General features: G+C 37.7%; 1 protein-coding gene across 3 annotated transcripts; it reads left to right on the forward strand.

The window, feature by feature from the left end:
* Positions 1 to 66: 66 nt before the first annotated feature.
* Positions 67 to 24959, forward strand: DCLRE1A (DNA cross-link repair 1A). Of its 3 annotated transcripts, none has more exons than XM_070363705.1 (11): positions 67 to 217; positions 737 to 1206; positions 1396 to 1854; positions 4682 to 6373; positions 8102 to 8235; positions 9297 to 9415; positions 12665 to 12805; positions 16245 to 16390; positions 17443 to 17597; positions 22878 to 23019; positions 24355 to 24959. In XM_070363705.1, exons 2-11 carry the CDS (start codon positions 1185 to 1187, stop codon positions 24513 to 24515), a joined length of 3171 nt encoding a protein of 1056 aa, XP_070219806.1. In that variant the 5' UTR covers positions 67 to 217; positions 737 to 1184; the 3' UTR covers positions 24516 to 24959. The 3 variants fall into 3 exon arrangements, with proteins under 3 accessions (XP_070219806.1, XP_005888713.2, XP_070219807.1); XM_070363706.1 differs by lacking the exon at positions 67 to 217 and adding an exon at positions 440 to 575; XM_005888651.3 differs by having other exon boundaries at positions 737 to 1854.
* The last annotated feature ends 1062 nt before the right edge of the window (positions 24960 to 26021 follow it).

Here is a 26021-nt window from a genome sequence, read left to right on the forward strand (position 1 = left end):
AAGGCCACTGGGCCGGCGTTCTAGAAGCTCCAAGAGAACAATTCCCCACCCTTCAGTTTGGAAATTAGCAGGTTTTAGAACTAAAATAAAACAAAATAAATCTGTAGAACTTAAAGGGCCCTAACTTTTTTCTTTTCAAAGTTCCCCTTTTAGACCGGGAACAGCCGATTCGACACAGCGTTGGTCACGGGAAGCTGTTCCCGCCACGACATGAAAGGTAAAGGAGTAGGCTTTTTTAAGTTGGGAGGGACTAGCCAATGGCTTAGCTTAAACATGAACGCCGCGTTTTATTACCAAGCAGTGCCGTGAAAGTGCAGGAGCGAACACGGGGACCGGGCGGGCGAGGGGTGTCCGGGGGGAGCGGACGCAGCTGGAGCTCCTCGCAGGGAGGTGGGGGTGGTGAGGGTGGCAGGTGGGCGCCTGCCCTCAGAAGAGGCGGGGTGGGGGCACCGATGGCTTTTGCGGAGCGGGCTGTGTTGGCAGCTCCCTCACTCCCAGCCCTGAGGAATGGAGGGGAATGAGGGCCCCCTCCACTGGCCTTGCCGTCTCTAATGCCCAAACAGGAGGTCGAGCCGGTGGGTGTCATCAGGCAGGTGAACCTTGGTTTTTGAGGCTGGTGGGAAAGAAAGCTGATGACTTGCAGGCAGATCACCTCTGCGATCTGAAGTTAGGCGTGTGGGTGGTCTCGGTGCAGGTACAACTTCACATACTTGAATTTTGTTTGTTCATTATGCAGTCTTTGTTCATTGCCGCTGGAGGAAGACACTGGACTGACCCAGGAAACCGAAGTTGTTGAATGACCTGGAGTCACGGATAAGGGCTATTACTTTTCTTTTGCCAATCACACACATTTGATTATGGTGTGACTAGAGTTACTAGCAAGCTGAAGTAGCCATTAAGTGTTTGGAACACCTGCTGAGTCAGTTGCCTAGGGACTGTGGTTGGATTTGTGATTTGTACAGTTGTCCAGCTGAAAAAGAATTGACAGGAGCTTTATAAGGATTTTACAAAGCTCCTTCTAAAATTAGTCTGTTAAACCTATGATTTCCATTAGGACTTGGTATTCAAAGTATTACTGATTCTTACTTTTATGAATCAAGTCCTGGAAAAAGCCAAGAGACCTGAATGAAGTATACACAATGGAAAACTCAGATGCTACCCCTGTTAATTTTACTGTGCTATAAATGGAACAGCAAGTGTTCTTAGGTAAGAGGTTTGTGGTTTCCCAATATATTCATTACCAGAGCTTTAGAGTCCCATCAAGTTAGTAAGTTTTTGTTACCTTTTTTTCCTCAGCAAAATAATTCCCTTTAATAATTTTGTAACAAGAAACAGATTGTCAATTTGCTTAAGATTAGTGCTTTTTTAATGATCAGAATCATTTTGCCATGTTAGAAGATGCTTTTTTGGAAGAAGACATCTGGGAATACAAATCCAAAAGAAAACCAAAACGAGTACGTCCAAATAATTGCTCTGAGAATATTCCAGATTCTGTTGAAAAAGCAACAGATGGACAACACCAGTCAAAACGAAACAGAAATAAAAAAAGGACTGTAGAAACTAAAAAGAAGGTCAAGACCCCGGAAACGTGCCTTAGAGAAACAGACAGTCAGACATCTGTAGCTTCCAGTCAGAGCTCCATATGTGGAGATGGTGTTCAACAGTCCCAAGACACGGAGACCACTCCAGAAAAGCGCTGTAGGACTCACGAAACCAAACACATGTCTCCAAAGACACGACCGGTTTATGATGGGTACTGTCCCAACTGCCAGATGCCTTTTTCCTCCTTGCTAGGTCAAACACCTCGATGGCACGTTTTTGAGTGTTTGGATTCCACACCAGTCTCTGGAACAGGTAAGATTCCAAAAAAGACAGTGGGCTCGAAATAGTCAACAAGACCTGAATGAGGCCAGACTTAACAATCTGGAAGGAAGGAAGGAAACCAGATAAGTAGTAAACCGGAAGTGAGATGAGATACTCTTAAGAATGACTCACCTTTGAAGGAAACAAGATAATGCATTATTACCCTTCTTGTGAGGGTACAAAGATACTCGTCATTGGTATAACTGTAGAGAGTGTTGCAAACCTGAAAACAGTTTGAATGGGGAATTCCCTGGTGGTAAGTGGTTTGGGCTCTTTTCTCCTGCTGCAGGTGGAAAGGGTTCAATCCCTGGTTTGAGAACTAAGATCCTATAAGCCGCATGGCCAAAAAAGAAAGTTTTAATGCATTTTATTATTTCATAAGAGTTCCAAAACATCTGTGATTTTTCATAAATGTTAATTGAGCATATATTAGGCTACTTTCACCTGCATAAGGTAGGTGGTATTGACATCTAATGGGCTTCCCAGGTGGCACAGCGGTAAAGAATCCACCTGCCAGTGCAGAAGACATGGGTTCAATCCCTGGGTTGGAAAGATCTCCTGGAGAAGGAAATGGTAGTCTGCTCCGGTATTCTTGCCTGGGAAATTCCATGGACAGAGGAGCCCGGTGGGGGCGGGTACAGTCCCTGGGGTTGCAAAGAGTCAGACATGACTTAGTGACTGTGCTGTGCTTAGTCCAAACCTTTGCGACCCCAGACACTGCAGCCCTCCAGGCTCCTCTGTCCATAGGGATTCTCCAGGCAAGAATACTGGAGTGGGTTGCCATGCCCTTCTTGACTTAGTGACTAAACAACAGCAATTGATATCCAGTAGAGGTGAAGTGAAGGCGCTCAGTCATGTCCAACTCTGCGACCCCATGGATGTAGCCTGCCAGGCTCCTCTGTCCATGGAATTTCCCAGGCAAGAATACTGGAGGGGGTTGCCATTTCCTTGGCCAGAAGATCTTCCTGACCCAGGGCTAGAACCCAGGTCTTCCTCATTGCAGGCGACTCTTTACCGTCTGAGCACTTGGTGTTCTTAAAAGTTGGAACCCTTTGCCCGTTTTATCTTTTGTGAAACAGACTTTTAGAGAATCATGAATGTAGTCCACAGGGTTCTTGAAGTCAAGGATGCCGTACATTCTTAATGTATAGAAAGAAGGACTAGGAAGGAGTGTTAGTTTATTAAGATTCTAGTAAATAATTGTGCCAAATGAGAACGGAAGTAATATTACACTGTTGTTACCTGTTAAACTATATAGTAAATGTCATGTTTAATATGTAGAATTAAATGTAATACATTAGAATTAATATGTAAATTAAATGTAATATAAATCCTACTTATAGTATATGGAGAATAAGTTGTTATTGATTATTTGCTTTGTATATTTTAAAGTTATATACCACATATAAAATTTTAAATCTCAGAGAATTTAAATTCAATAGAATAAAAGTAATATTCAATAAGGCTTTCAGTTAACTATGATTCAAAAGACATTTTATTATTAACCTCTAGTTCTCATTTTAAAGTACTGCAAAGATGCAAAATAATAACAACAACAACAAAAAACTGGCACCAGCCTTTCCTGTAAAAGTGAAAGCCTCAACAAATGCTAGTAATTTGGTTTTCAGTGGCTTGAAAATCAGAAATCAAAGTCCCATAATGAGCCCCTCAGGGTAAAATGTCTTACAGATGAAGCCACCTCAAAGAGATTTTTCTCTTTGCTTTTCACTGATAAACTCCTTTGAACAGAATCTCAGGTGGATTGTTCTTGAGTTCTTTAACGTATACTTTTATGAGGGAGTTTTAAGTTTTAAGCAATGAAGTCTTCCAGTTTAATGTAATATCTTTTTTGGAGGTGAAAGTGAAAGTCGCTCAGTCATGTCTGACTTTTTGCGACCCCATGGACTACACAGTCCATGGATTCTCCAGCCCAGAATACTGGATTGGGTAGCCTTTCCCAACCCAGGGATGGAACCCAGGTCTCCCACGTTGCAGGCGGATTCTTTACCAGCTGAGCCACAAAGCCGGCCCTTTGGAGGTGGAGGGAGTCATTTTTTGATAGGCCTGGAAAGTGACATACAAGGGGGAGGTTATGCCAAGACGGTTTCCATACCGTTTCTCAATCATAATAGTATGCCAGGGAAGTTTCCAGATTACTTAAGCCTTATTATTAACCAATTTATCAAATTAAATTGCAAATCTTATGACAGAATCTAAAATGTTTAGTGTATGGACAACTCTGATTAAGATTGGTATTACTGTTTTTGTATACAGTGTGAATATTAAATAATGGAACCTAATTTGGTACTGCGGTTGTCATACATCTGTGTTGCCTGGTAAGACAAAAATTGGAGTAGAATTTTAGTCTGGAATTTTAAACTTATGATACAGACATACCAGCTTTCTCTACTCTTTTTTTGCCTGAGCAATAGAGATGTAGTGAAACTGATGGGATAGATTTCTCATACAAGCATGACATGCATTTTGGAGGAACTCATCTTTGTGAAAGCTTTTAGTGGGGAGAAAAAGGTGTTAGTCTTAATTTTTTTTTTTCCCAAGAAAAGAGTATTTGAAAGGAAACTTAAAAGAATATTTGATTTAAAAATAATAAGTAGCACCTTGTAAAACCATGCTTGATTACTGATAATTGTGTGTTGATTTTTTGTTGGTATAAAGATAGCTATTGTCCTAAGGCTGCAAAGTAGGGCTGATTATTTACCTGTTAAACCACTTACCTGTTAATTTATAGTGCTAATACTGTCAAAGCTTATTCTGTGCTTTGATCCAGTAATACTTTTTTCTTTATTAAAATTTTCAGAGTGTCCTGATGGTCTTCAGTGTTCCTCAACAATTCCTTCTCATTACCAGAGATACACTCACCTTCTGCTAGCTCAAAGCAGAGCTGGTAATAGTCCTCTCAAGGATCCTTCCCATGGGTCAGGGCGGAGTTTCCGTGAAACTAATTCAGACTTTCTTTGTAGCCTTGAGAAAAGATGGTCTCCACATCAGAAACAAACAGAAAACTTAAAAAATGTTTCAGCTGATCCCTTGTTAGTGACGCAGTGTCTAAAAAGCTCTCAGTCTCCAACTGAAACCAATAAAAAGATTTCCTCTTTGACAAATAGCCAAACTTCCCAACAAGTCCCACAATTTACAGGACATGTTAACAGTGACAAACTGGTAGGAGTTGGTTTGCCTCTTGCTGAAGAATTAGACAGCCAAAACAACCCAGAACACAGAAATTTGCCATTGCCAGAAAATGACTTTAGCAACTGTGAAATCTCCTATTCTCCACTTCAAAGTGATGAAGAAACTTACGATACAAATGATAAGCTGGATGATTCACAACAGGAACTATTTTTCATGGAAAGCTCTAAAGATGGCAATCTAGAAGAAGATGACAACAGCTCCATTTTGTTTAAAAAACTATATGACCCCTTACTGAAGGACCAGGAGGCCTGCCCCGAAGTGGATAGCTTCTTAACGCAGGATAAATACAATGAAGAATTGTATGAATGCAACTCTCTTAATGATTCGTCTCAACTTACTTTCCAAAATAAGAGAATTGTTTCACATGGTCATCCAGCATATACTGATGATGATTTTATGTTGCTTCCACCTGCATTAGCAGAGAGGTTTACTTCTCCTGGTTACCAAGCCTCTAAAGCAAAACCTGATGAGCCAGAATTTCACTCATCTCAATCAAATAAAGAGAAACAGGTGATTGAAGAATCAGCTGTTTACAATCAAAATTCTCTTCCATTACTTAAGAGTAAAATGTCAAAACGTTTTGAAAACCAGGGAGGAGGGTGTCATTCTTTCCACCCAACCCAAAGTAAAACTAGAGAATTATCAAATAAGAATTCCAATGCTAAGAACAACGCAAACTCAACATGTTTCTGCAGAAAGGCGTTAGGTGGTATGCTGGACAATAAAGTTCCAGTTTTAAATTCAGAAACATTTTCTAGTACACCTACTGTTGCTAAGCCTTCGAAAATGTTGCCCTCTGGCCCTAAGTGTCATGCAACACAGCCTTCTACTAAGGTAATGAAGCAGATGGATATAGGTGTGTATTTTGGACTGCCACCCAAAAGAAGAGAGAAATTGCTGGAGGAAAGTTCATTAGAAGGGATGAACTTCAATACAGCTGTAAGTCCTAATGAAAAGAGGTCCCAGCAGCGCAAGAGGAAAGCAGAAAAATCTTTAAGTGATTTAGAATTAGAGGCAAAGAATTTAAGTGAAAGTCAGCCTTCTGTGGAGCTTTCTGATAAGGGGTCACAGCATCAAAAAAAGAGACTTAAAAAGTCAGATTCATTGCAGGAAGGAGGACATCAGAAGAATCCAGGTCACCTTAAGAAGACAGTACCTAGAACAGTCAATTTAAGTAAAGACAAAACCTTCATAAAATCAGCTCATGGCAGAGTGCAGAGAGAGAACACTAAAATCTCAGAGTCATCTAATGCAGGAGAATTAAGGAAAAGGACATGCCCATTCTATAAGAAAATACCTGGTAAGTCGAAGTAGCAACGCTTAATATATCTACAAAGACGCAACTTCTTTAAACTTCATGTTCATTGCTCATGTTGTGTGCATGTGAAACAATTTGTTGTGTTTCCCTTATTTTTTATGTAACAGATTTTTTTTTTGCCTATTTAATCTTTTTTTTGGTCCATTTAGTTCAGCAAACTTCTACTAAACATATTCTATATACAAAATGGGGCTTCCCTGGTAGCTCAGACAGTAAAGAATCTGCTTTCAATGTGGGAGACCCAGGTTCGATCCCTGGGTTGGGAAGATCCTCTGGAGAAGGAAATGGCAACCCACTCCAGTATTCTTGCCTGGAGAATTCCATGGACAGAGGAGCATGGCGAGCTACAGTCCATGGAATCACAAAAAGAGTTGGACACAACTGAGTGACTAACACCACCACCATATACAAGATACTGTACTATCTATATAGATATTACAGATTTGACAAAAAGTAGTATAGATCAGCTTAATACAGAGGAAGGAAAGGATTTCTGTAAGTAACCATGGTAACAGACAGCCTCTAAGAACTTAAGAGAAATGCAAAGTGGCTGGATGGCATCACTGACTCGATGGACGTGAGTCTGAGTGAACTCCGGGAGTTGGTGATGGACAGGGAGGCCTGGCGTGCTGCGATTCATGGGGCCACAAAGAGTCGGACACGACTGAGTGACTGAACTGAACTGAAAAAGCTTCAAAGAAGGAAAATGTCATGGGTTACACAGGTCATAATAAATGCTAACCATTTTTAAACCATGTAATAATTTAGTTTCGTAATCTTTTCATATTTTTTTAATTTCTTGTGCCTTCATAGAAGAGCTAATAGAGAAATGTGTAGTAAAATGAATTTTATTATTGAAGAAACCAGGTACCTTTCTGAAAAGACTATAAAACTGCCAAAATGCACTTGGTTTCAGGAGGATTCTTTAATGTGCTTTTTTGATACTATAAATTATAATTTGCTCAAAATATTTATGTAAGGAAAAGTATTTATGCACATTTTGATTAAATTTATATATTTAAAGTGAGCCCGGAACTAGTGGGCCATGTGTGGATAGGCCTCTGTAGAATTGTGGAGGTATGCTTATTTACCTGCATGTTTTACAACAGCTCAATCTTTTTTTTTTTTTTTCATAATTGGTGCTCTAGGGAGCCTTTTTAGGCTTTTTTTTTTCTCATTTCCCTTTCTCCTCCCCACCTCCCACAATGAAATTCAAATACTAGGGGTATCTATTTACCTGTTGTTGTTCTGTGACTCTTTGGAGGGCCAGTGAGATCATTTGGGTCATCAACCATTTTTCTCCTGCCAGAAGCAGGTCAATGTCACCCCTATTGAGATTTCATGTTTTAGAAGAAAGATAGCATTCCCCTTTTGCGGTTTCACAGAAGTAAAGGATTTTTAGGTGCCTAGTAAGTATCATGAAAACATTCAGCTAAGCAAATAACTGGTTTGTAGCTTAGTACTTTTTTTTTTTTTGGCAAAGTTATTCTTAAAGACTATACTGGGTATATTTAGCCTAAACTTAACAAGACTCATTTTTATCTCTAGGATCATCCTTTGATGAATTTATGTGGTGTAGATTTTTAAATTAAATTGTAAAGTTAAGTTGGACATGAGATGTAAAGGTGTAAGAGCATTTGCTATATAAGCAAATTGGGTAACTTTTACTTCACTCTTGCTAAAGCAGCTGCTTTGGTGTTTTCATTGTAGGAACTGGCTTTACGGTCGATGCCTTTCAGTATGGATGGGTTGAAGGTTGCACTGCCTATTTTCTCACTCATTTCCATTCTGATCATTATGCTGGATTGTCTAAAAACTTCACATTTCCCATTTATTGTAGTAAGGTAAGTTCTAGTATTCTCAATTCTGATTTTGTGGAATGCAGTGAATTTCTAAGCAGTTTGGTTAAAAAATAATTAAAATTTTAAGATCATTTTTCTAGAAAATGTATGAAAAAGCAGATTCCACATTTTAGACTCTAAAATCAAATGAGTTATTGTCGATAGTTACAATAGATTTTTTTAAATATGCTTTATTTTATAGAGACAACAGATAAGCTAGCTCATGATGTACTGAAACATGTTTCATTCAGTAAATATTTACTGAATGCCTAAAAAGATACTCATGGCAAAATACCTAACTTCAGGGAGCTTACAGCCTACACATTCACCAGTACTCCAGTGGGCTATCTATTTGTAGTAGAAAAGTAAACAGAATGCCTAGAAGTAGGGAGAAGTTGGGGGCTTTACTATGTCCTAGGCTAAGGTTAGAAAAAGTTTCATGGTGAGAGAGACACCTTGAACTAATCATTAAAAGGTGAGCATTTTAATGTGTACTACTAAGGACTTTGGATAGAATTTGATTTAATCCTTAAGTATTCTTGAATTACCTCTTTTTATTAGTGAAGTAACTGAGGCTTGGAGCGGTTAAGTAGCATGCCCCAAGTCACAGAGCTAGTAATGACAGACACAGAGTTTGAACACAGGTCTGTCTGATTCCAGATCCAGGCAAAAGAAAGAGAAGAGAGCCTTCCAGGTAGAGAAGAGTTTGTGTAAAGGAACAGACACCTGAGAAGTATAGCCATTCCAAGAACTTCAGTTGCTAAAAACAAGCTAAGGAATAACAGTAGATAAACCCGCAGAAATGGGTAGGGGCCAAATCATGAAGGATTCTGTGTGTCATGCTGGGTAACAGACTTTTTACAGGTGAGGGAGAAGTCGGTGATAGTGTTTAAGCAAAGTTGTGATGCATTTTAGAAAGTTCTTCCTGGCATTCTGGTAGGTTTACATGAATATATGTGAAAGAATAAGGAAATTATTAAGATGCTTGAGTTCTTCAGTAGATATGAAATAAAGACTTATTTAATGTTTTCATGTATCAGCAATAAGCACATCCTGTTTTGCAGATAACTGGCAATTTGTTGAAGAGCAAACTTCATGTACAAGAACAATATATCCATCCCTTGCCAACAGACACTGAATGTATAGTGAATGGTATCAAGGTTATTTTGCTAGATGCCAATCAGTAAGTATTAAAGTTACCTTACTGACAACCAGTTTTTAAATATTCAAAAGGAAAACACATTGCATGGTTATTTAAGAACTTTTTATTGAAACTATTATGCTTGATATTTCTTAAAACAAGTAAAATGTGTTTCTTCTTTTGGAAAAACAAAATGTACCCAATACAGAAACAAAGATTAAATGTAGAGAGATTCTCTTAAGTGTTCTCTAACCCTTTTTTAGTATAGTTTAATTACTGTGCTTTACATATGAGACTCTATCTTATTTTTTTTTAATCTTTTAACATATTGTTGCTGTTCTTTAAGAGATAACCTTTTGCCATTTTCTTTAATATCACTTATATAAATTACCAGCTGGTACTCCAGCTGTTACTTCAGATTCTAGAGGATTTTTTTTTTCCTTTAAGAAATCCTTTAGGTTTTTGATACTCAAGACTTGGAAGACTTTTTTCTTGAAAAAATTTTTTTCTTTTTCACCTCATTTTTTTCAATGTTAAGTACTATCAGGATTCACAGTGCCAAAATACAACTGGCAGTCAGCTACACATCTTTACACTTTCCGTGTACCTTAGAGATCATAGATACTTAGAGAATTAAAATTAAGACTAAACCAAGGTCTCCTAAATTCCAGGCCAGTGCTGTTTTTTTCAGATTGCCTGTGAGATTTTATCTGCTAACTTTGCTGCTGTTTATTTTTTTAATCACCAATTATAACAACTCCAGTTCTGATTTTTTTTTTTGGTGAACTTTATTGAGGTGTAATTTACATAAATAAAATGGACCTATTTTAAGTCTTTGTTGAATTTTGACAAAAGTACACACCCATGTAATTCCCACCACAATAAAAATATGGAAAATATTCCCTACCACAGGAGATTTCCTTGTGTTCCTTCCCAGTCAATCCCAAACCCCAATTCGGACTCGGAAAACCTTGTTTTCTGTGACTGTGGATTAGATTTGTCTTTACTAGGGATTCATCTGAATGAAATCATATAGTAACTCCTGTTTTCTATCTGGCTTCTGTCACATGTTGTATTTTTGAGATTCATCCATGCTGTCATGTGTTCCTTTTTATTACTGCATAGTATCTACACAGTTATTTTATCCATTCAGTTCTTGATGGACAACTGATTTTTGTTCTTTGACTTTGCATCCTGAGACCTTGCTAAACCTGTCATTAGCTGTTGTAGGTTTTTTTGTATTAATAGAGTCTTGAAAATTTTCCACATATGTCTACAAATATGATTTTGTTTTACTTCTTTCTTTCCATTTAGAGTGGTATTTTTTCTCTTACTTATTGTACTGGATTAGGCCTTCAGATAATGTCAAATATAAGTGGTGAGACCAGACATGTTCCCATGTTCTTAATCTTAAGAAAGTATTCAGTCTTTTTCCATTAAGTATGATGTTAGCAATAGGTATTTCATAGATGCCTTTTATCAGGAAAATCCCCTCTGCTGGAAGTTTGTGATGATGAAAGGGTGTTGAATTTTGTCAAATGTTTCTTTGGCATCTATTGAGATTATAATATAATTTTTCTCCTCTATAATGTTAATGTGGTAAATGACAAAGATGGATTTAAACCAGCCTTATATTACTGAGATAAACCCCACTTAGTCTTCATGTATTACCCTTTTTGAAAATTTATAGGTAGATTTGATAGCTAATATTTTGTTAAGGAATTTTGTCTTTTTTACAATGTCTATTGGTCTACAGGTTTTTTTAAATAATACTTTTGTCTTACTTTGATATCAGAGTAATACTGACCTCATGAAGTATTCCCTTCTCCTCTATTTTCTGAAGTATATTTTCTGAAATATGTCATATAGTAATTGTTATTATTTCTTCCCTAAATGTTTCATAGAATTCCCCAGTGAAGTCACTGAGGTGTGGATTTTGGGTTCAGGGAAAGGGAAGTTTGTAATTATTTAATGCTGCTGCTGCTACTGCTAAGTCGCTTCAGTCCTGTCCGACTCTGTGCGACCCCATAGACGGCAGCCCACCAGGCTCCACCATCGCTGGGATTCTCCAAGCAAGAACACTGGAGTGGGTTGCCATTTCCTTCTCCAATGCATGAAAGTGAAAAGTGAAAGTGAAGTCTCTCAGTGATGTCCGACTCTTCTCGACCCCATGGACTGCAGCCCACCAGGCTCCTCCGTCCATGGAATTTTCCAGGCAAGAGTACTGGAGTGGGTTGCCATTGCCTTCTCCAATTATTTCCTGTGTTTTCCTAGAATTTAAGAGTCCAATTCGTAGTGACCCCATGGGCTGCAGCCCACCAGGCTCCTCCATCCATGGGATTTTCCAGGCAAGAATACTGGAGTGGGTTGCCATTCCCTTATCCAGGGGATCTTCCTGACCCAGGGATTGAACCAGGGTCTTCTGCATTGCAGGCAGATTCTTTACCATCTGAGCCACCAGGGAAGCCCTAACAACACATGGGACCTGTGACCAACCAGGGAAGCTCAGCTGAGCCTTAGTATCCAGGGATTTTATTGGAAGTCAGTAGTGTATAATTCTGGAGAAGGCAATGGTACCCCACTCCAGTACTCTTGCCTGGAAAATCCCATGGACGGAGGAGCCTGGTGGGCTGCAGCCCATGGGGTTGCTACAAGTCGGACTCGACTGAGCGACTTCACTTTCACTTTTCACTTTCATGCATTGGAGGAGGAAATGACAACCCACTCCAGTGTTCTTGCCTGGAGAATCCCAGGGATGGCGGAGCCTGTGGGCTGCCATCTATGGGGTTGCACAGAGTCGGACATGACTGAAGTGATTTAGCAGCAGCAACAGCAGTGTATAATTCTAGCACCCGCATGACTGACCTCAGTACTCAGACTCCAGTTCCCCTAAAGCACAAAACAAGTATTCACCACTATTAGTAACTATGTGATCAAACTAGTAACACATGGCCCAATGGGCGCGGCATCCAAAACACTCTTAGCAGGCAGAATGCTCCAAGGACCCAAAACTCAGCTCCCAAGGACTAGTCCTAAAGACAGGCCTTTCTTGAGCATGTGTGGAGTTTTACCAGCCTTGGCCTGCTGAATTAACCTTTTCCTGCACACCAATGTTTTGTGTGTGTGACATAAATTCCCTTACCTTAAAATGCTACACTTCTCTGTAGTACAATGCTATATCATTGTGGTCAGTTAATAAAGTGTGTTAACTTGTTGATATTGAAATGAATACTCTTTCTTTAGCTGTTTTGATCTGTGTAAATAATATTCCTTTGAAATGTCTGTGTTCAGCTGTCCAGGTGCTGTCATGATCCTTTTTTGTCTTCCTAACGGTCACGTCATACTACACACGGGAGACTTCAGAGCAGACCCCAGCATGGAACGTTCTCTACTTGGATGCCACAAAGTCCACACGCTTTACTTGGATACAACGTAAGAGAAGCTTTGTTTGTGTGCTTCTTTTTTCCACTGACAGCATTTCCCTGTATATTATGAATAATTTGAGCTTGTGCTTAGGTAATCAAAGTAATGACTTACTGTCAATTATCATTTTAAGTACTTATCAGAAAGATGGTTGAAAAAACATACACTTACTTAGCACAAATCTGGGATTACATGTCTTAACTGACTCCAGCTCAATTTTTTTTTTTTTTGGTAATATCCCTTTGAAAATATGGTTTATATGAGAATCTTGTTGCAGAAACAAGGAAGGAAAATTTGAAATTTGGGAGCAAACTTTAGGAAAACATCCTTTAAGGTTATCCTTTCAAAGTATCTTTGTAACAATTAAGTGTGATTATGAAGAAAAGAAAACAGAGAATGAGGTCTGTGTCTGAATATTCAGAATTACATTGTTCCTTTCTCCAAAAGGTAATCTATAAGCAACAGTCTTGAATTCCTAAGTGCTATCAACATAATAGTATAAGCCATTGTCTTTTTGAGTGCATGCTTGCTAAGTCACTTCAGCTGTGTCTTTCTCTTTGCGACTCCATGAACCGTAGCCCACCAGACTCCTCTGACTAATAGGATTCTCCAGGCAAGAATGCTGGAGTGGGTTGCCATTTCTTCCTCCAGGTGGATCTTCCCAACCCAGGATAGAACCCATGTCTCTTATGTCTCCTGCCTTGGATGGGGGTTATTGACTACTAGCGCCACCTGGGAAGCCCCATTGTCTTTTTCAGTTCAGTCGCTCAGTCGTGTCTGACTCTTTGCAACCCCATGGACTGCAGCACACCAGGCCTTCTTGTCCATCACCAACTCCCGGAGTTTACTCAAACTCATGTCCGTTGAGTCAGTGATGCCATCCAACCATCTCATCCTCTGTCGTCCCCTTCTCCTCCCACCTTCAGTCTTTCCCAGCATCTGAGTCTTTTCAAATGAGTCAGTTCTTCCCATCAGGTGGCCAAAGTATTGGAGTTTCAGCTTTAGCATCAGTCCTTCCAATGAACACCCAGGACTGATCTCCTTTAGAATGGACTGGTTGGATCTCCTTGCAGTCCAGGGGACTCTCAAGAGTTTTCTCCAACACCACAATTCCAAAGCATCAATTCTTCAGCACTCAGCTTTCTTCACAGTCTAACTCTCACATCCATACATGACCACTGGAAAAACCATAGCCTTGACTAGACGGACCTTTGTTGACAAAGTAATGTCTCTGCTTTTTAATGTGCTATCTACGTTGGTCGTAACATTCCTTCCCAGGAGTAAGCGTCTTTTAATTTCATGGCTGCAGTCACCATCTGCAGTGATTTTGGACCCCAAAAGAATACAGTCTGACACTGTTTCCACTGTTTCCCCATCTATTTGCCATGAAGTGATGGGACCAGATGCCATGATCTTCGTTTGCTGAATGTTGAGTTTTAAGCCAACTTTTTCACTCTCCTCTTTCACTTTCATCAAGAGGCTTTTTAGTTCCTCTTCACTTTCTGCCATAAGGGTGGTGACATCTGCATATCTGAGGTTATTGATATTTCTTCTGGCAATCTTGATTCCAGCTGTACTTCTTCCAGCCCAGCGTTTCTCATGATGTACTCTGCATATAAGTTAAATAAGTAGGGTGACAATATACAGCCTTGACGTACTCCTTTTCCTATTTGGAACCAGTCTGTTTTTGCTAGCATGTAAAATGAGTGTAATTGTGCGGTAGTTTGAGAATTCTTTGGCATTGCCTTTCTTTGGGATTGCAATGAAAACTGACCTTTTCCAGTCCTGTGGCCACTGATGAGTTTTCCAAATTTGCTGGCATATTGAGTGTAGCACTTTCACAGAATCATCTTTTGGAATTGAAATAGCTCAGCTGGAATTCCATCACCTCCACTAGCTTTGTTCCTAGTGATGCTTCCTAAGGCCCACTTGACTTCGCATTCCAGGATGTTTGGCTCTAGGTGAGTGATCACACCATTGTGGTTATCTGGGTCATGAAGATCTTTTTTGTATAGTTCTTCTGTGTATTCTTGCCACCTCTTCTTACTATCTTCTGCTTCTGTTAGGTCCATACCATTTCTGTCCTTTATTGTGCCCATCTTTGCATGAAATGTTCCCTTGGTATCTCTAATTTTCTTGAAGAGATCTCTAGTCTTTCTCATTCTATTGTTTTCTTCTATTTCTTTGCATTGATCGCTGAGAAAGGCGTTCTTATCTCTCCTTGCTGTTCTTTGGAACTCTGCATTCAAATGGGTATACCTTTCCTTTTCTCCTTTGCTTTTTGCTTCTTTTCTTTTCACAGCTATTTGTAAGGCCTCCTCAGACAGCCATTTTGCCTTTTTGCATTTCTTTTTCTTGGGAATGGTCTTGATCCCTGTCTCCTGTACAGTGTCATAAACCTCCGTCCATAGTTCTTCAGGCACTCTGTCAGATCTAATCCCTTGTCCTTTTATTATTGTTAAAATACCTCTCATCGGTTTTTCAGAAATGATGTTAACTATTTCAATCTGTCTCCATAAGACCTGAGTTTGGATGGCATATTTTAGTAAGAGATGATCTTCCATATCCAGTTTTCTAACACTATTGCTAATTTTTCCATCCTTCTATATGTACTTAAATACTAGGTGAATTAAGAAAATAATGTTTTAAAAGAAACCTTTTTATTGTTACTTTAATCTACATACCATTCTGAATTTCTTTGTGGGTTTTTATAGGAGAGAAGACTGAGTTTTGTCTGCTCTTATAGCTGACCAGCAAAGAGTATATTTCTTTGATGTTTATACTTTATGAGTTTTTTAGTAAAAAAGTGCTGAACTTTCATGTCGAATATCTATAACTAGAAGTGTTAGAGTTAATACTAATAGTAGTATTTTTCTTTGGGTGTTATTATATTGAGGTAAACACAACTAGATCTGCTATATTCCTATAATATTATATATATTTCTGTATCTCCTAAGAGAGAATAACAACCGTGTGAATATTAACTACTTGATTTTATGCTACTTCATCAAATTCATGTTCCATTTCATTATTAAAAATATATATTTTTGATAAAGCAGAATTCTTTAGTCCATAAAGACAATCCCTATCAATAGTATTTTCTTTGACAGGGCTTGGGGTTAAAAAAAGAAGATATTAAGGTTTACAATTCATAGATAAAATAGCTAACTAGAAATATTCTTGAAGGAAGAAAATGCAGTTTTTGTATTTGAGAGTGATAAATATAATGAAAAAGGTATATTGAAAATGTGTAATTCCATCATAAATAATCAATAGCTGTTAACAAATATTTTAACCACAGGCACTGGTGAGGTAACTGCAGTGGTGTTCATACACTATACTGCTATTGTATGTAATTTTGATAAAGCTTCTTTTGTAAAATAGCATCCGACTTAATGCTATGGCTTTCTTGTTGTTCTTTTAGTAAGACTGTATTTACATATTACAGATATTGCAGCCCGGAATACTCTTTTCCATCTCAGCAAGAGGTTATCCAGTTTGCCATCAACACTGCCTTTGAGACTGTAACTCTAAACCCACGGGCTCTTGTTGTCTGTGGCACTTACTCTATTGGAAAAGAGAAAATCTTCCTAGGTGGGTGATAGCTATAGCTAATTTACATTACTGTATTACAAGGATCAGATTCTTTTTGCATAAAGCCCTTTCAGGCATCGTTCTTGTGCTCGATATTTATTTCCTGAAACAATTCAGTATTACCTTTGAAATTGAAGAAAAATTTGATAGAGTTTAATTCCTTTAAACTTTGAAAGACTTAATGGAAACATTTGATAAGTGTGTTTATGGTAGCCTTTATATCTACAAAGTGTTGATAGAGCAAAAGCCCACACTACATTAATATTTTAGCAGACTGAGAGATGACTAGTGTATAGTTTCACTGCATTTTTTGATGATAATTATCAATTAATTATTTTAGAGAACAGGTTTAGTTTTTGTTCCTAAATGATTTCTGGAAATGCAACTGTAATTTTTCTAGATAGTATGGTACTATTTTGCAAAGTATTTTCCATTTCTTCTTAACTGTGGTCCCATAATGTCAAATACTAAGATGTAAAATGATACAGTCAGGGTTTTAACTCCTGCAAACTTATTTTTTCCCCCTCCCTCAACCCCTTTCCATCCATCTTTTATAATTTTGAAAGACTAGTTCTTTAAAAATAAGTTATTGGATTTCTCACAATTTATTCCTTATGGTTCTGTTGCTCAGTCGCTTCAGTCATGTCCGACTCTGTGCGACCCCATAGACGGCAGCCTACCAGGCTCCTGTCCCTGGGATTCTCCAGGCAAGAACACTGGAGTGGGTTGCCATTTCCTTCTCCAATGCATGAAAGTGAAAAGTGAAAGTGAAGTTGCTCAGTCGCATCTGACTGTTAACGACCCCATGGACTGCAGCCTACCAGGCTCCTCCGTCCATGGGATTTTCCCGGCAAGAGTACTGGAGTGGGGTGCCATTGCCTTCTCCGTTCCTTATGGTTAACCAAGAAAATTATTCAGCCTTTTTGAGACATTATTGCAAAAGTGTGAATGTTTTAAATTTCTTTTTGGTAAATTCTTGTTTTAAAGTTGATTAAGTTGTTATTTAATCTTTTCATGAACTATAACTTATTATTTTTAAACTTTTCCTATAGCCATTGCCGATGTTCTGGGTTCAAAAGTAGGCATGTCCAGAGAAAAATATAACACATTACAGTGCTTCAATATACCAGAAGTCAGTTCCTTCATCACTACAGACATGTGCAATTCACTGGTTCACCTTCTCCCAATGATGCAAATTAATTTTAAGGTAAGCACTCAAGAGATACGTCTTTAGGATGAACTAGAAAAGGCAATCTGATGATTGTAAACTAGAATGCCATTTTACTTGCATTTAAGGTAGAGAAATTCAATTACAACGGAGACAAAGTAGTTTGCCCTAAAAAATCCTTTAAGTGAAATTTGAAATGTTTTTAAGTTTTTTTTGGTGCAGCTGTATAGAGTGATTCATATGCTCACCAGGAGTTTAGGAGCTAGGGAAGGAAGAAACAAAGGAGGAAACAAAAATAGAAAAATGTATGCATCTCTCTGGTCGTTCACACCTTCTGTTTATAAGATTATTTTCCATTTCTTCCTGGATGAGTGGGGAAATGAATGAAGAATTCTAAGGCATTCTTACTTTTCTTCAGGTCTATTCTGTATATTATTAAGCCACTATACCATTGATATATGTTGAAAATATATATGTGAGGATTAAATGAAATAGTAGAGGTGTATTTTAAAAAAAAGTTCTAGTGTTAGTTCTGAGGTATAAATTAAGATACATATGATGTGACCTCCCTGTAATTTATGGGGGTTTGTTTGTCAGATTTATTCAGATACTAAGATTCATTCCTTTTACTAACATTTTGACACCTTGCAAAGGAATACATCAAACCTGTGTATTAAAAGCAATAAAGAACATGATGTACACCAAAAAACATATCTTTAATTTTGTTATTTATGAAACAATTTTATGGAGCCTTTTGAAATAGCTTAGTAGGTATTGATTACTATATCTGTCATAAATAAGAACACTGATACAGTGTAAGGAAAATTAAGTATTTTAGTTCTATGCCTTGAGTAAGGAAATTCTCCTCTTTTCATGAGATTATGATAAAATCCTTTTGGCACCTATTTCCGTGAGTACGTAATTCATAAAAATGTCAAGGATAATCAAGTCATAGTGTTGTCCATTAGCATTTAAGCCAGCTTTGCAAACATGGGTTAAATTTGAGAGGTATCCAGTTTGCATGGAGGCTAATGAGAATGTTGCTTAATCAAAAAATGAACACTGATATCCTGAGGAGGGTATAACATATGTTTATGATTTTTATCTTACTGTCTTATTTCTTGCTTAGTTTGTTTCATTTGAACAAATGATCCATTTAAGGGGACAAAACGGGTAGGGGAGTCAGAATATTATGGAGGTGAAGGGGCTGAGTTTTCAGGAAAGAATGTTTATGAGTACCTTGTGCTGTGAGAGGTCATATAAGGAAAGGATGACGTTCACAAGGACTATTTCAGTGAAGTAATGTTGGAGGAAGCCAGAGGCAGCAGAGGCCTAAGGAATGAATGAGGAGGTATACAGACAGCCAGTAAGCACATGAGAAAAGAGGATCAGCACTGTTAGCAATCAGGGAACTGTAAATCAAAGCCACAGTGAGACACCACTGTAGACTCACAGCGATAGCTGTAGTAAGGAAGATAGTGCCAGTTGTTGATGAGGATATGGAGAAACTGGAACCTCATGTATTGCTAACAAGACCGTTAAGTGGTGCAGCTGCTTTAGAAAACAATGTGTTAATGTCTTTAAAAATTAAACATGGATTGAGTATATGATCAGTAATTCCAGTCCTAGGTATATGCCTAGGAGAATTAAAACATAATGTCCACACAAAAACTTCTACACAGATGTTCATGGCAGCGTAGTTCATAGTAGCCATAAAGCTGGAAAAAGCTCCAGTGTCCATTAAATGATAAATGGATTAAAAAAAAAAGTGTTATGTACATAAAACAGAAGTATTCAGCTGTAAAAAGAAATAAATTACTGTTTCATGCTGCTGTATGAATAAGCCTTGAGAACATGCCAAGTGAAAGAGACACAAAAGACTACATATTTTATGATTTCATTTATATATAATGTCCAGAATAGGTAAATCTGGAGAGAGTAAGTAGGTTAGTGGTTTCCAGGGCTTGAGGGAGAGGAGATAGGGAGCAACTGCTAATGAGAACAGTGTTTTCTTTGCAGGGGTGGATGGAGGTATTGATGAAAATGTTCTAGAATTAGACAGCAGTGATAGTCACATAACTTTGTGACTGTACCAACAACCACTTAACTGTATGTTTAAATAAAAAAAAAAAAACTAGCAGTTACCTGCTTTGAAGAAAAAAAAAAGAATATCTGAAATCTTTGTCTTATTTCCATTATTTGTTGTATGTTTTTGGTATTTTTCTGTAGCTCTTCCCCTTCTTCCATTAAAGTGACCAGATAGTGATGACATTCTTTTTACAATTTCATATCTTCAAAACTCAGGTGGAGCGGAAGCAGATGGTTACTATAAGGCTACATTTTAGTTAGTACTTAAAGGCAATTTTTTAAACTAGGCAAAATAGTTTTATTGCATCAGAGAAAATGACTTTTTTGTGCAAATGTAAACATGATACAATTGTCAGGGTTTCTGAGGCCGGCTTGAAAGACTTAAAAACACTGTAAATCAGGGATCCCCAACCTTTTTGACACCAGAGACTGGTTTCATGGAAGACAGTTTTTCCACAGACTGGGAGGCGGGAGGGGAATGGTTCCGGGATGATTCAAGCACACTGCATTTCTTGTGCGCTTTATCTCTGTTATTATTACATCAGCTCTACCTCAGATCATCAGACATCAGATCCCAGAGGTTGGAGGCCTCTGCTATAAATGATAGCACTCATGCTACCTAGTTCAGCATCCCAGGTTTGTGTATGTAAGAACGTAATTGACTACCACCCCTGGTTTTAACCTGATTGATGGGATGTGGTAAAACATTAGTTATAGATGATTAATTTACATACTGAAAAATAACTTTAGTAGCATCTACTGAAGGCATTTTTATCACAAACTAGTTATCAATAAACAGAGAAACAAGTCATAGATCAGGGACTTTATGTTGACTAAATCATAATAAAATTCCTCATGATAGTAGTCCTCCAGTTGTGGTTAATGAATGGTGGTGGTTGCAGTCTTCTGTGTGCTTGGCTTAGATGATGATGTCCTGTGTTTTTGTTTGTGGCACAGGTTAATGATGTTTTTGTGGTAACTCTAATTTGTCTTATGAAAAGCAGAAATTACTTATGATTCAGTTCTCCCAAGTGTTTTTACAGAGACACATACTGCTACTGCTGCTAAGTCACTTCAGTCGTGTCCAACTCTGTGCGACCCCATAGACGGCAGCCCACCAGGCTCCCCCGTCCCTGGGATTCTCCAGGCAAGAACACTGGAGTGGGTTGCCATTTCCTTCTCCAATGCATGAAAAGTGAAAAGTGAAAGTGAAGGCACTCAGTCGTGTCTGACTCTTAGCGACCCCATGGACTGTAGCCTACCAGGCTCTTCCGTCCATGGGATTTCCCAGGCAAGAGTTCTGGAGTGGGGTGCCATTGCCTTCTCCGACAGAGACACATAAGAATGGATAAATTTGATGACCTATTTTTGAAAGTTGGACTCTTAGTTTATGATACTACATGTATAATTGCTCTAAACCTGGCTCCTGTCATTTTCTTTTCTTTGTGAGGACAGGAAGAGAAGAGGATTAGTAATTAAGCAAAGAGCATTATGTTAGCTAGATCCTAGACTAAGCAAGACAAAAACCTGAAAATTTGCAGAACCAGGGATATGGTAATGAAAACTTATGTATCTGTAACTGAAACTTTTTTTTGGAGGAGGGATAGTAGTTGGTAAGATATATGACTGTTTAATGGTAGGTGTACAAATTAGCAAAAGATCATTATTTGATATAAAAGAAATCAAAAGATTATTATTAATTCACCAGTGAAATATTAGTGTCTGATAAACACAATAAAATCATCAGCCTGTAGATAATAAGAAGAAAATTTTTTAAATGAAGCACAATGATGTGTTTGTCTTCTACCAAATAGGCATACTTTTTAAAAAGGTAGTATTCCTATGCTGAGGTTCAGAGAAATGGCATTCTTCATCCACTTATAAGGGAAATTAGGGGCAAATCCTTAGCTATTCCATTTCTAGGAGTTTATAAACAAATAAGTCCTTTCTGAAGAAATCAATCTAAGGTTCCTAGGTGCTGATGGTGTAATAGATTATGAGAGTTTTAAAAAGAAAGAGCACATTGTTTCCATTAAAAAAAAAAAAAAGGATTCAGAAAGTGGTGTTTATGGAAGTCTTCCCTTATGCTGTAGGCTTCCATAAGGCGAAGGCTCTGTCTCACTGACCACTCGAATATCAGCCCCTGGAACAGATACTTACTGAATGAACAAATAGGTAGATGAGTGGATTTGTCTTTATGATTTCTTCAGAGCTTCTTGCCAGCATCTTTTTAAAATTCAGTAGTTTATATGTATGGTTAAAGAAGAAAAAGGAGACTTCTGGAAATCCAAGATGACACTATATACTATTTAGGTTTCTTATTGTTTTAAATAAAACTAGGATGTTATTATGGAGACGGCAATGGCAACCCACTCCAGTACTCTTGCCTGGAAAATCCCATGGACGGAGGAGCCTGGTAGGCTGCAGTCCATGGGGTTGCTAAGAGTTGGACACGACTGAAGTGACTTAGCAGCAGCAGCAGCAGGATGTTATTATAAATTTACATTAAGCCTTTGACACTCTGGGTTTAGTCTTTAGCCAAAAAATATTAGATTTTTTTTTTTTTTTAAATATCCCTCATGCCATTTTGCCTTTATCTGGGTTTTTCTTATCTTTCGAAGGTTGAACCTTGGTCACTGATTTTCTAAGAATCTTACCTAATGTCCTCACTAGTGACAACCTTAGTTTGGAAAGTTCTATTCTACTCAAAATGTATTAGCGTTTTATTTCTAATTAGAGCAGCCTGAGAAGTTTTGCAGTTATTCTAGTTCATGTATAAAGGGTGAAAAGGAGTAAACATTTGAAAAGAGCTACTGTGCATCTTAAAATGTATGTCTGTGCTGAGTATAATGCAGTTATAAAATTATTTCCATCTTTATATCCATCCATCAGTCCTGTATTGGTGTAAATGCATGGAGAGTAAGGACTCAACATTTATCAGTGTTAGTATCATACCTCTAATAAGGGTTGCAAAAAGTCAGACACGACTGAGCTACTCTCACACACACACACACACACACACACACAACTTCAGTTAAGCAAAGGGGAAAGTTTTTTTTTCAGTTATTTTATTTTCTTGTGAGGAACACAGCACTAGGTTTTCCAATGCTCACCAACTGAAAACTCCCCGAAACTGTGCCAATGCAGCATTTTAATCATTCTGTTTTATTCCACATTACCCATCTTCACCAACCATTAAATAAATATCTTGTTTTTTTTTTTTTTAAACAGGGTTTACAGAATCACTTGAAGAAATGTGGTGGGAAATACAATCAGATTTTGGCTTTTCGACCGACAGGTTGGACGCATTCTAACAAGTTAACTAGTCTAGCAGATATTATTCCCCAGACCAAAGGAAACATTTCAATATATGGTATATTCATTTTGCTTTTACTCTTAATATTTGGAATTAGTTTACATTTTTTTTAAAAAAGCGGTAAAATTAAGATCCAACAAAAAAGAGGCACCAAAGTATCTTTAAGAATTTAACAGGTGAAAATTGCTCCTCACTTTCTAAACCTGTATCTTTAGTACATTGTAAACTTATATAAAGAAGTGCGGCTAGTAGACAGTGACTAATATAGAGGAACCCGTGTGTGTTATCAGTGACATGTCGGGGAGATTGTAGAACTTCCTGGCCAACCCAATATACTACTCAAAAGGAGAGATGGGTGGTACCACTGTGTTTTAAATGATGCTGTGGCACTGAGAATACGAAGACAGTGACGGATGTGGTGACAGCAAGAGTTACAAACTTGACTTTTAATTTTTTCATCTTTGGAGTACGTTAATCATTTCTGTCCTCAGAAATTGGCTTATGACTATAGTGGCCAATGGAGACATTTTTAGACCCTAGTTTACTCTAACCAGGACCCTTTCTCTGTGGTATTTGATCTTCAGTAAAGAAGATAATGAGATTTTGAATACTTAATCTTTTTTTTCTTTTTTTTCCTTTTAATGTGTACAAAGCTTGGGGATGGAATCTGCTTACTTGCTCTGGAAATCAAGAATCTTTTGCTTGTTACCCTTCAGGTTTTACTCATATTTCTTCTAGAATTTTCATGAAATCAGTAGCTGGGCAAAGTGCTTAAGGGAAGAATTGTTTAAAAAGAAAAAATCTATTTACATATAAGAATCTATAGAAATACATATCATTAAGTATCTACATAGAAAAGTAGAAAAGACCCAGGGATTGAACCCAGGTCTCCTGCATTGGCAGGCAGATTCTTTACCATCTGAGCCACCAGGGAAGCTCACGTAGAAAAGTAATAGTATTTTTTAATGTTCAAAAGTGTTTATATAATTTTAATCTTTATTATTTGTAATAGACGATTTCCCTGGTGACTCAGTGGTAAAGAATCCGCCTGCCAAGGCAGGAGACATGGGTTCGATGCCTAACCTGGGAAGATACCCTGGAGCAGGGCATGGCAACCCACTGCAGTATTCTTGCCTGGAGAATCCCATAAATAGAGGATCCTGGCATGCTACAGTCCATGGGGTCGCACAAAGTTGAGCACAACTTAAGGACTGAACAAAGGAAAAACAATTTGTAAAAAATACTAGCAAATATTGTTATCAGAAAAAAAAAGCGCCAAGGAGTTTTTGGCAAAAATACTTGGATTGCTTTCTTTTTCTCTTTTATTTTATTTTGGGTGTATGCAGTTTTTTTTATTAGTTTGTTTAGTAAGCACTATCTTTTGTATTGCAGGGATTCCTTACAGTGAACACAGCAGCTACCTAGAGATGAAACGTTTTGTTCAGTGGCTGAAGCCGCAGAAAATCATACCTACTGTGAATGTGGGCTCCTTGAAATCTAGACGCACAATGGAGAAATATTTTCAAGAGTGGAAACTGGAAGCTGGATATTGACATTACCCCAAAGGGCTCAGAAATAGTTAAATAACTTAGACCTCGCTTGTTAGTAGTTAAATCTTCAGTGATAATGAAGTACACTTTATGTGAAAAACCTCATGAAGGTCACTCCTTCTGCCTAAGTTCTCATTTACATTTGAGTAGTATGTTCATAGTGCTGACTGTGGAGAGCATCTTAGCATCGTCCATGATAACTGAGACTGGTCAGCCTAGTACCTTTGTTTTTTGCCCCTTCTTGCGGGGGCTATTGTATTCCGCATCCAGCAGCAGGAGGGGAAACAAAGACAGATTCGGGAACCAAAGAATTCATGATAATGAACTCTATTGAAAGCATTATATATAAGTAATTACGTATCTTTAAAATTATTTAATATGGGGCATATTTTTATGATAAAAAGTTTATATGATATGCATACTTAAATAAATTAATCTTTAAATATGCTATAGTGTCATTTGTTTTTTAGGATTTATAATTGATGTTTATGTAATTTTATAAAATTTCAGTGACAGTAATTGAACATTTGACTCTGAAGATGACTCAGAGAGCCTAGATAATTACCCAATAAAGGCTGGAGAAAAGCTTGCATGAATAATGTTTATCTGGATTGTTTGCTCAAGACATCAGATAACTAAAAGTTTAGACTGCAATTTTTTAAGTGAGATTATGTAATTTATTTATGAATCTGGATCACCCAAACAGAGATTAAGTAGCTGATCCAAAATGAAAATTTGGGATAATGCATGTTTTAAATGTTTTAATGGAGTTTAAATAAGAAAACATATTTTTGCATTGGGCTTCCCTGGTGGCTCAGCAGTAAAGAATCCACCTGCCAATGCAGGAAATGTGGGTTCAATCCCTGGGTGGGAACATCCTCTGGAAGAGGAAATGGCAACCCGCTTCAGTATTCTTGCCTGGGAAATCCCATGGATAGAAGAGCCTGGCATGCTACAGTCCATGGGGTCATAAGAGTCCTACACAAGTTAGCAACTTAACAACAACAATTCTTGCATTGCCTCTAACAATGAAATTAATTTATGGATTTCTTAATAAATGTTTTAATAGAAAATTATTTTCCATAACAGTTTTAGTCACTAGAAGGATGGTACTTCCAATGAAGTTTATTTTCATAAGCTTGGATTTTACTTTGTTACAGAGGTAATTGTTAACAGGGATCACATTAAGGGAGGAAAAGCTTTGGGGACCCAGTAGTAATAAATCCAGTGTAAGTATGTTCTCAGTTGACTTCAATTATGTATTTAAAATATTTTGACTTGTTTGGGCTTGGTGTTTTACACTTTTTATAAGTTATTAAGAATTAGAAAGACTACAAATAAAGGAATTTTTAACATGGGAGAGATAGTATAGTCATTTAAGGTTATTACTTATTATTTGAGTAATAGTTTTTTCCTAGAATTGTATTTTTCATTGGCAAAAAAATGTTTCATGATTTTGACTGTTTTACTTTGGAAATCCAGGCGTTTTATTTAAGAGCAGCCTCAGCT

Source organism: Bos mutus, chromosome 26 (genome assembly GCF_027580195.1).
Source record: "Bos mutus isolate GX-2022 chromosome 26, NWIPB_WYAK_1.1, whole genome shotgun sequence".
In the NCBI taxonomy this organism is placed as follows: Eukaryota; Metazoa; Chordata; class Mammalia; order Artiodactyla; family Bovidae; genus Bos; species Bos mutus.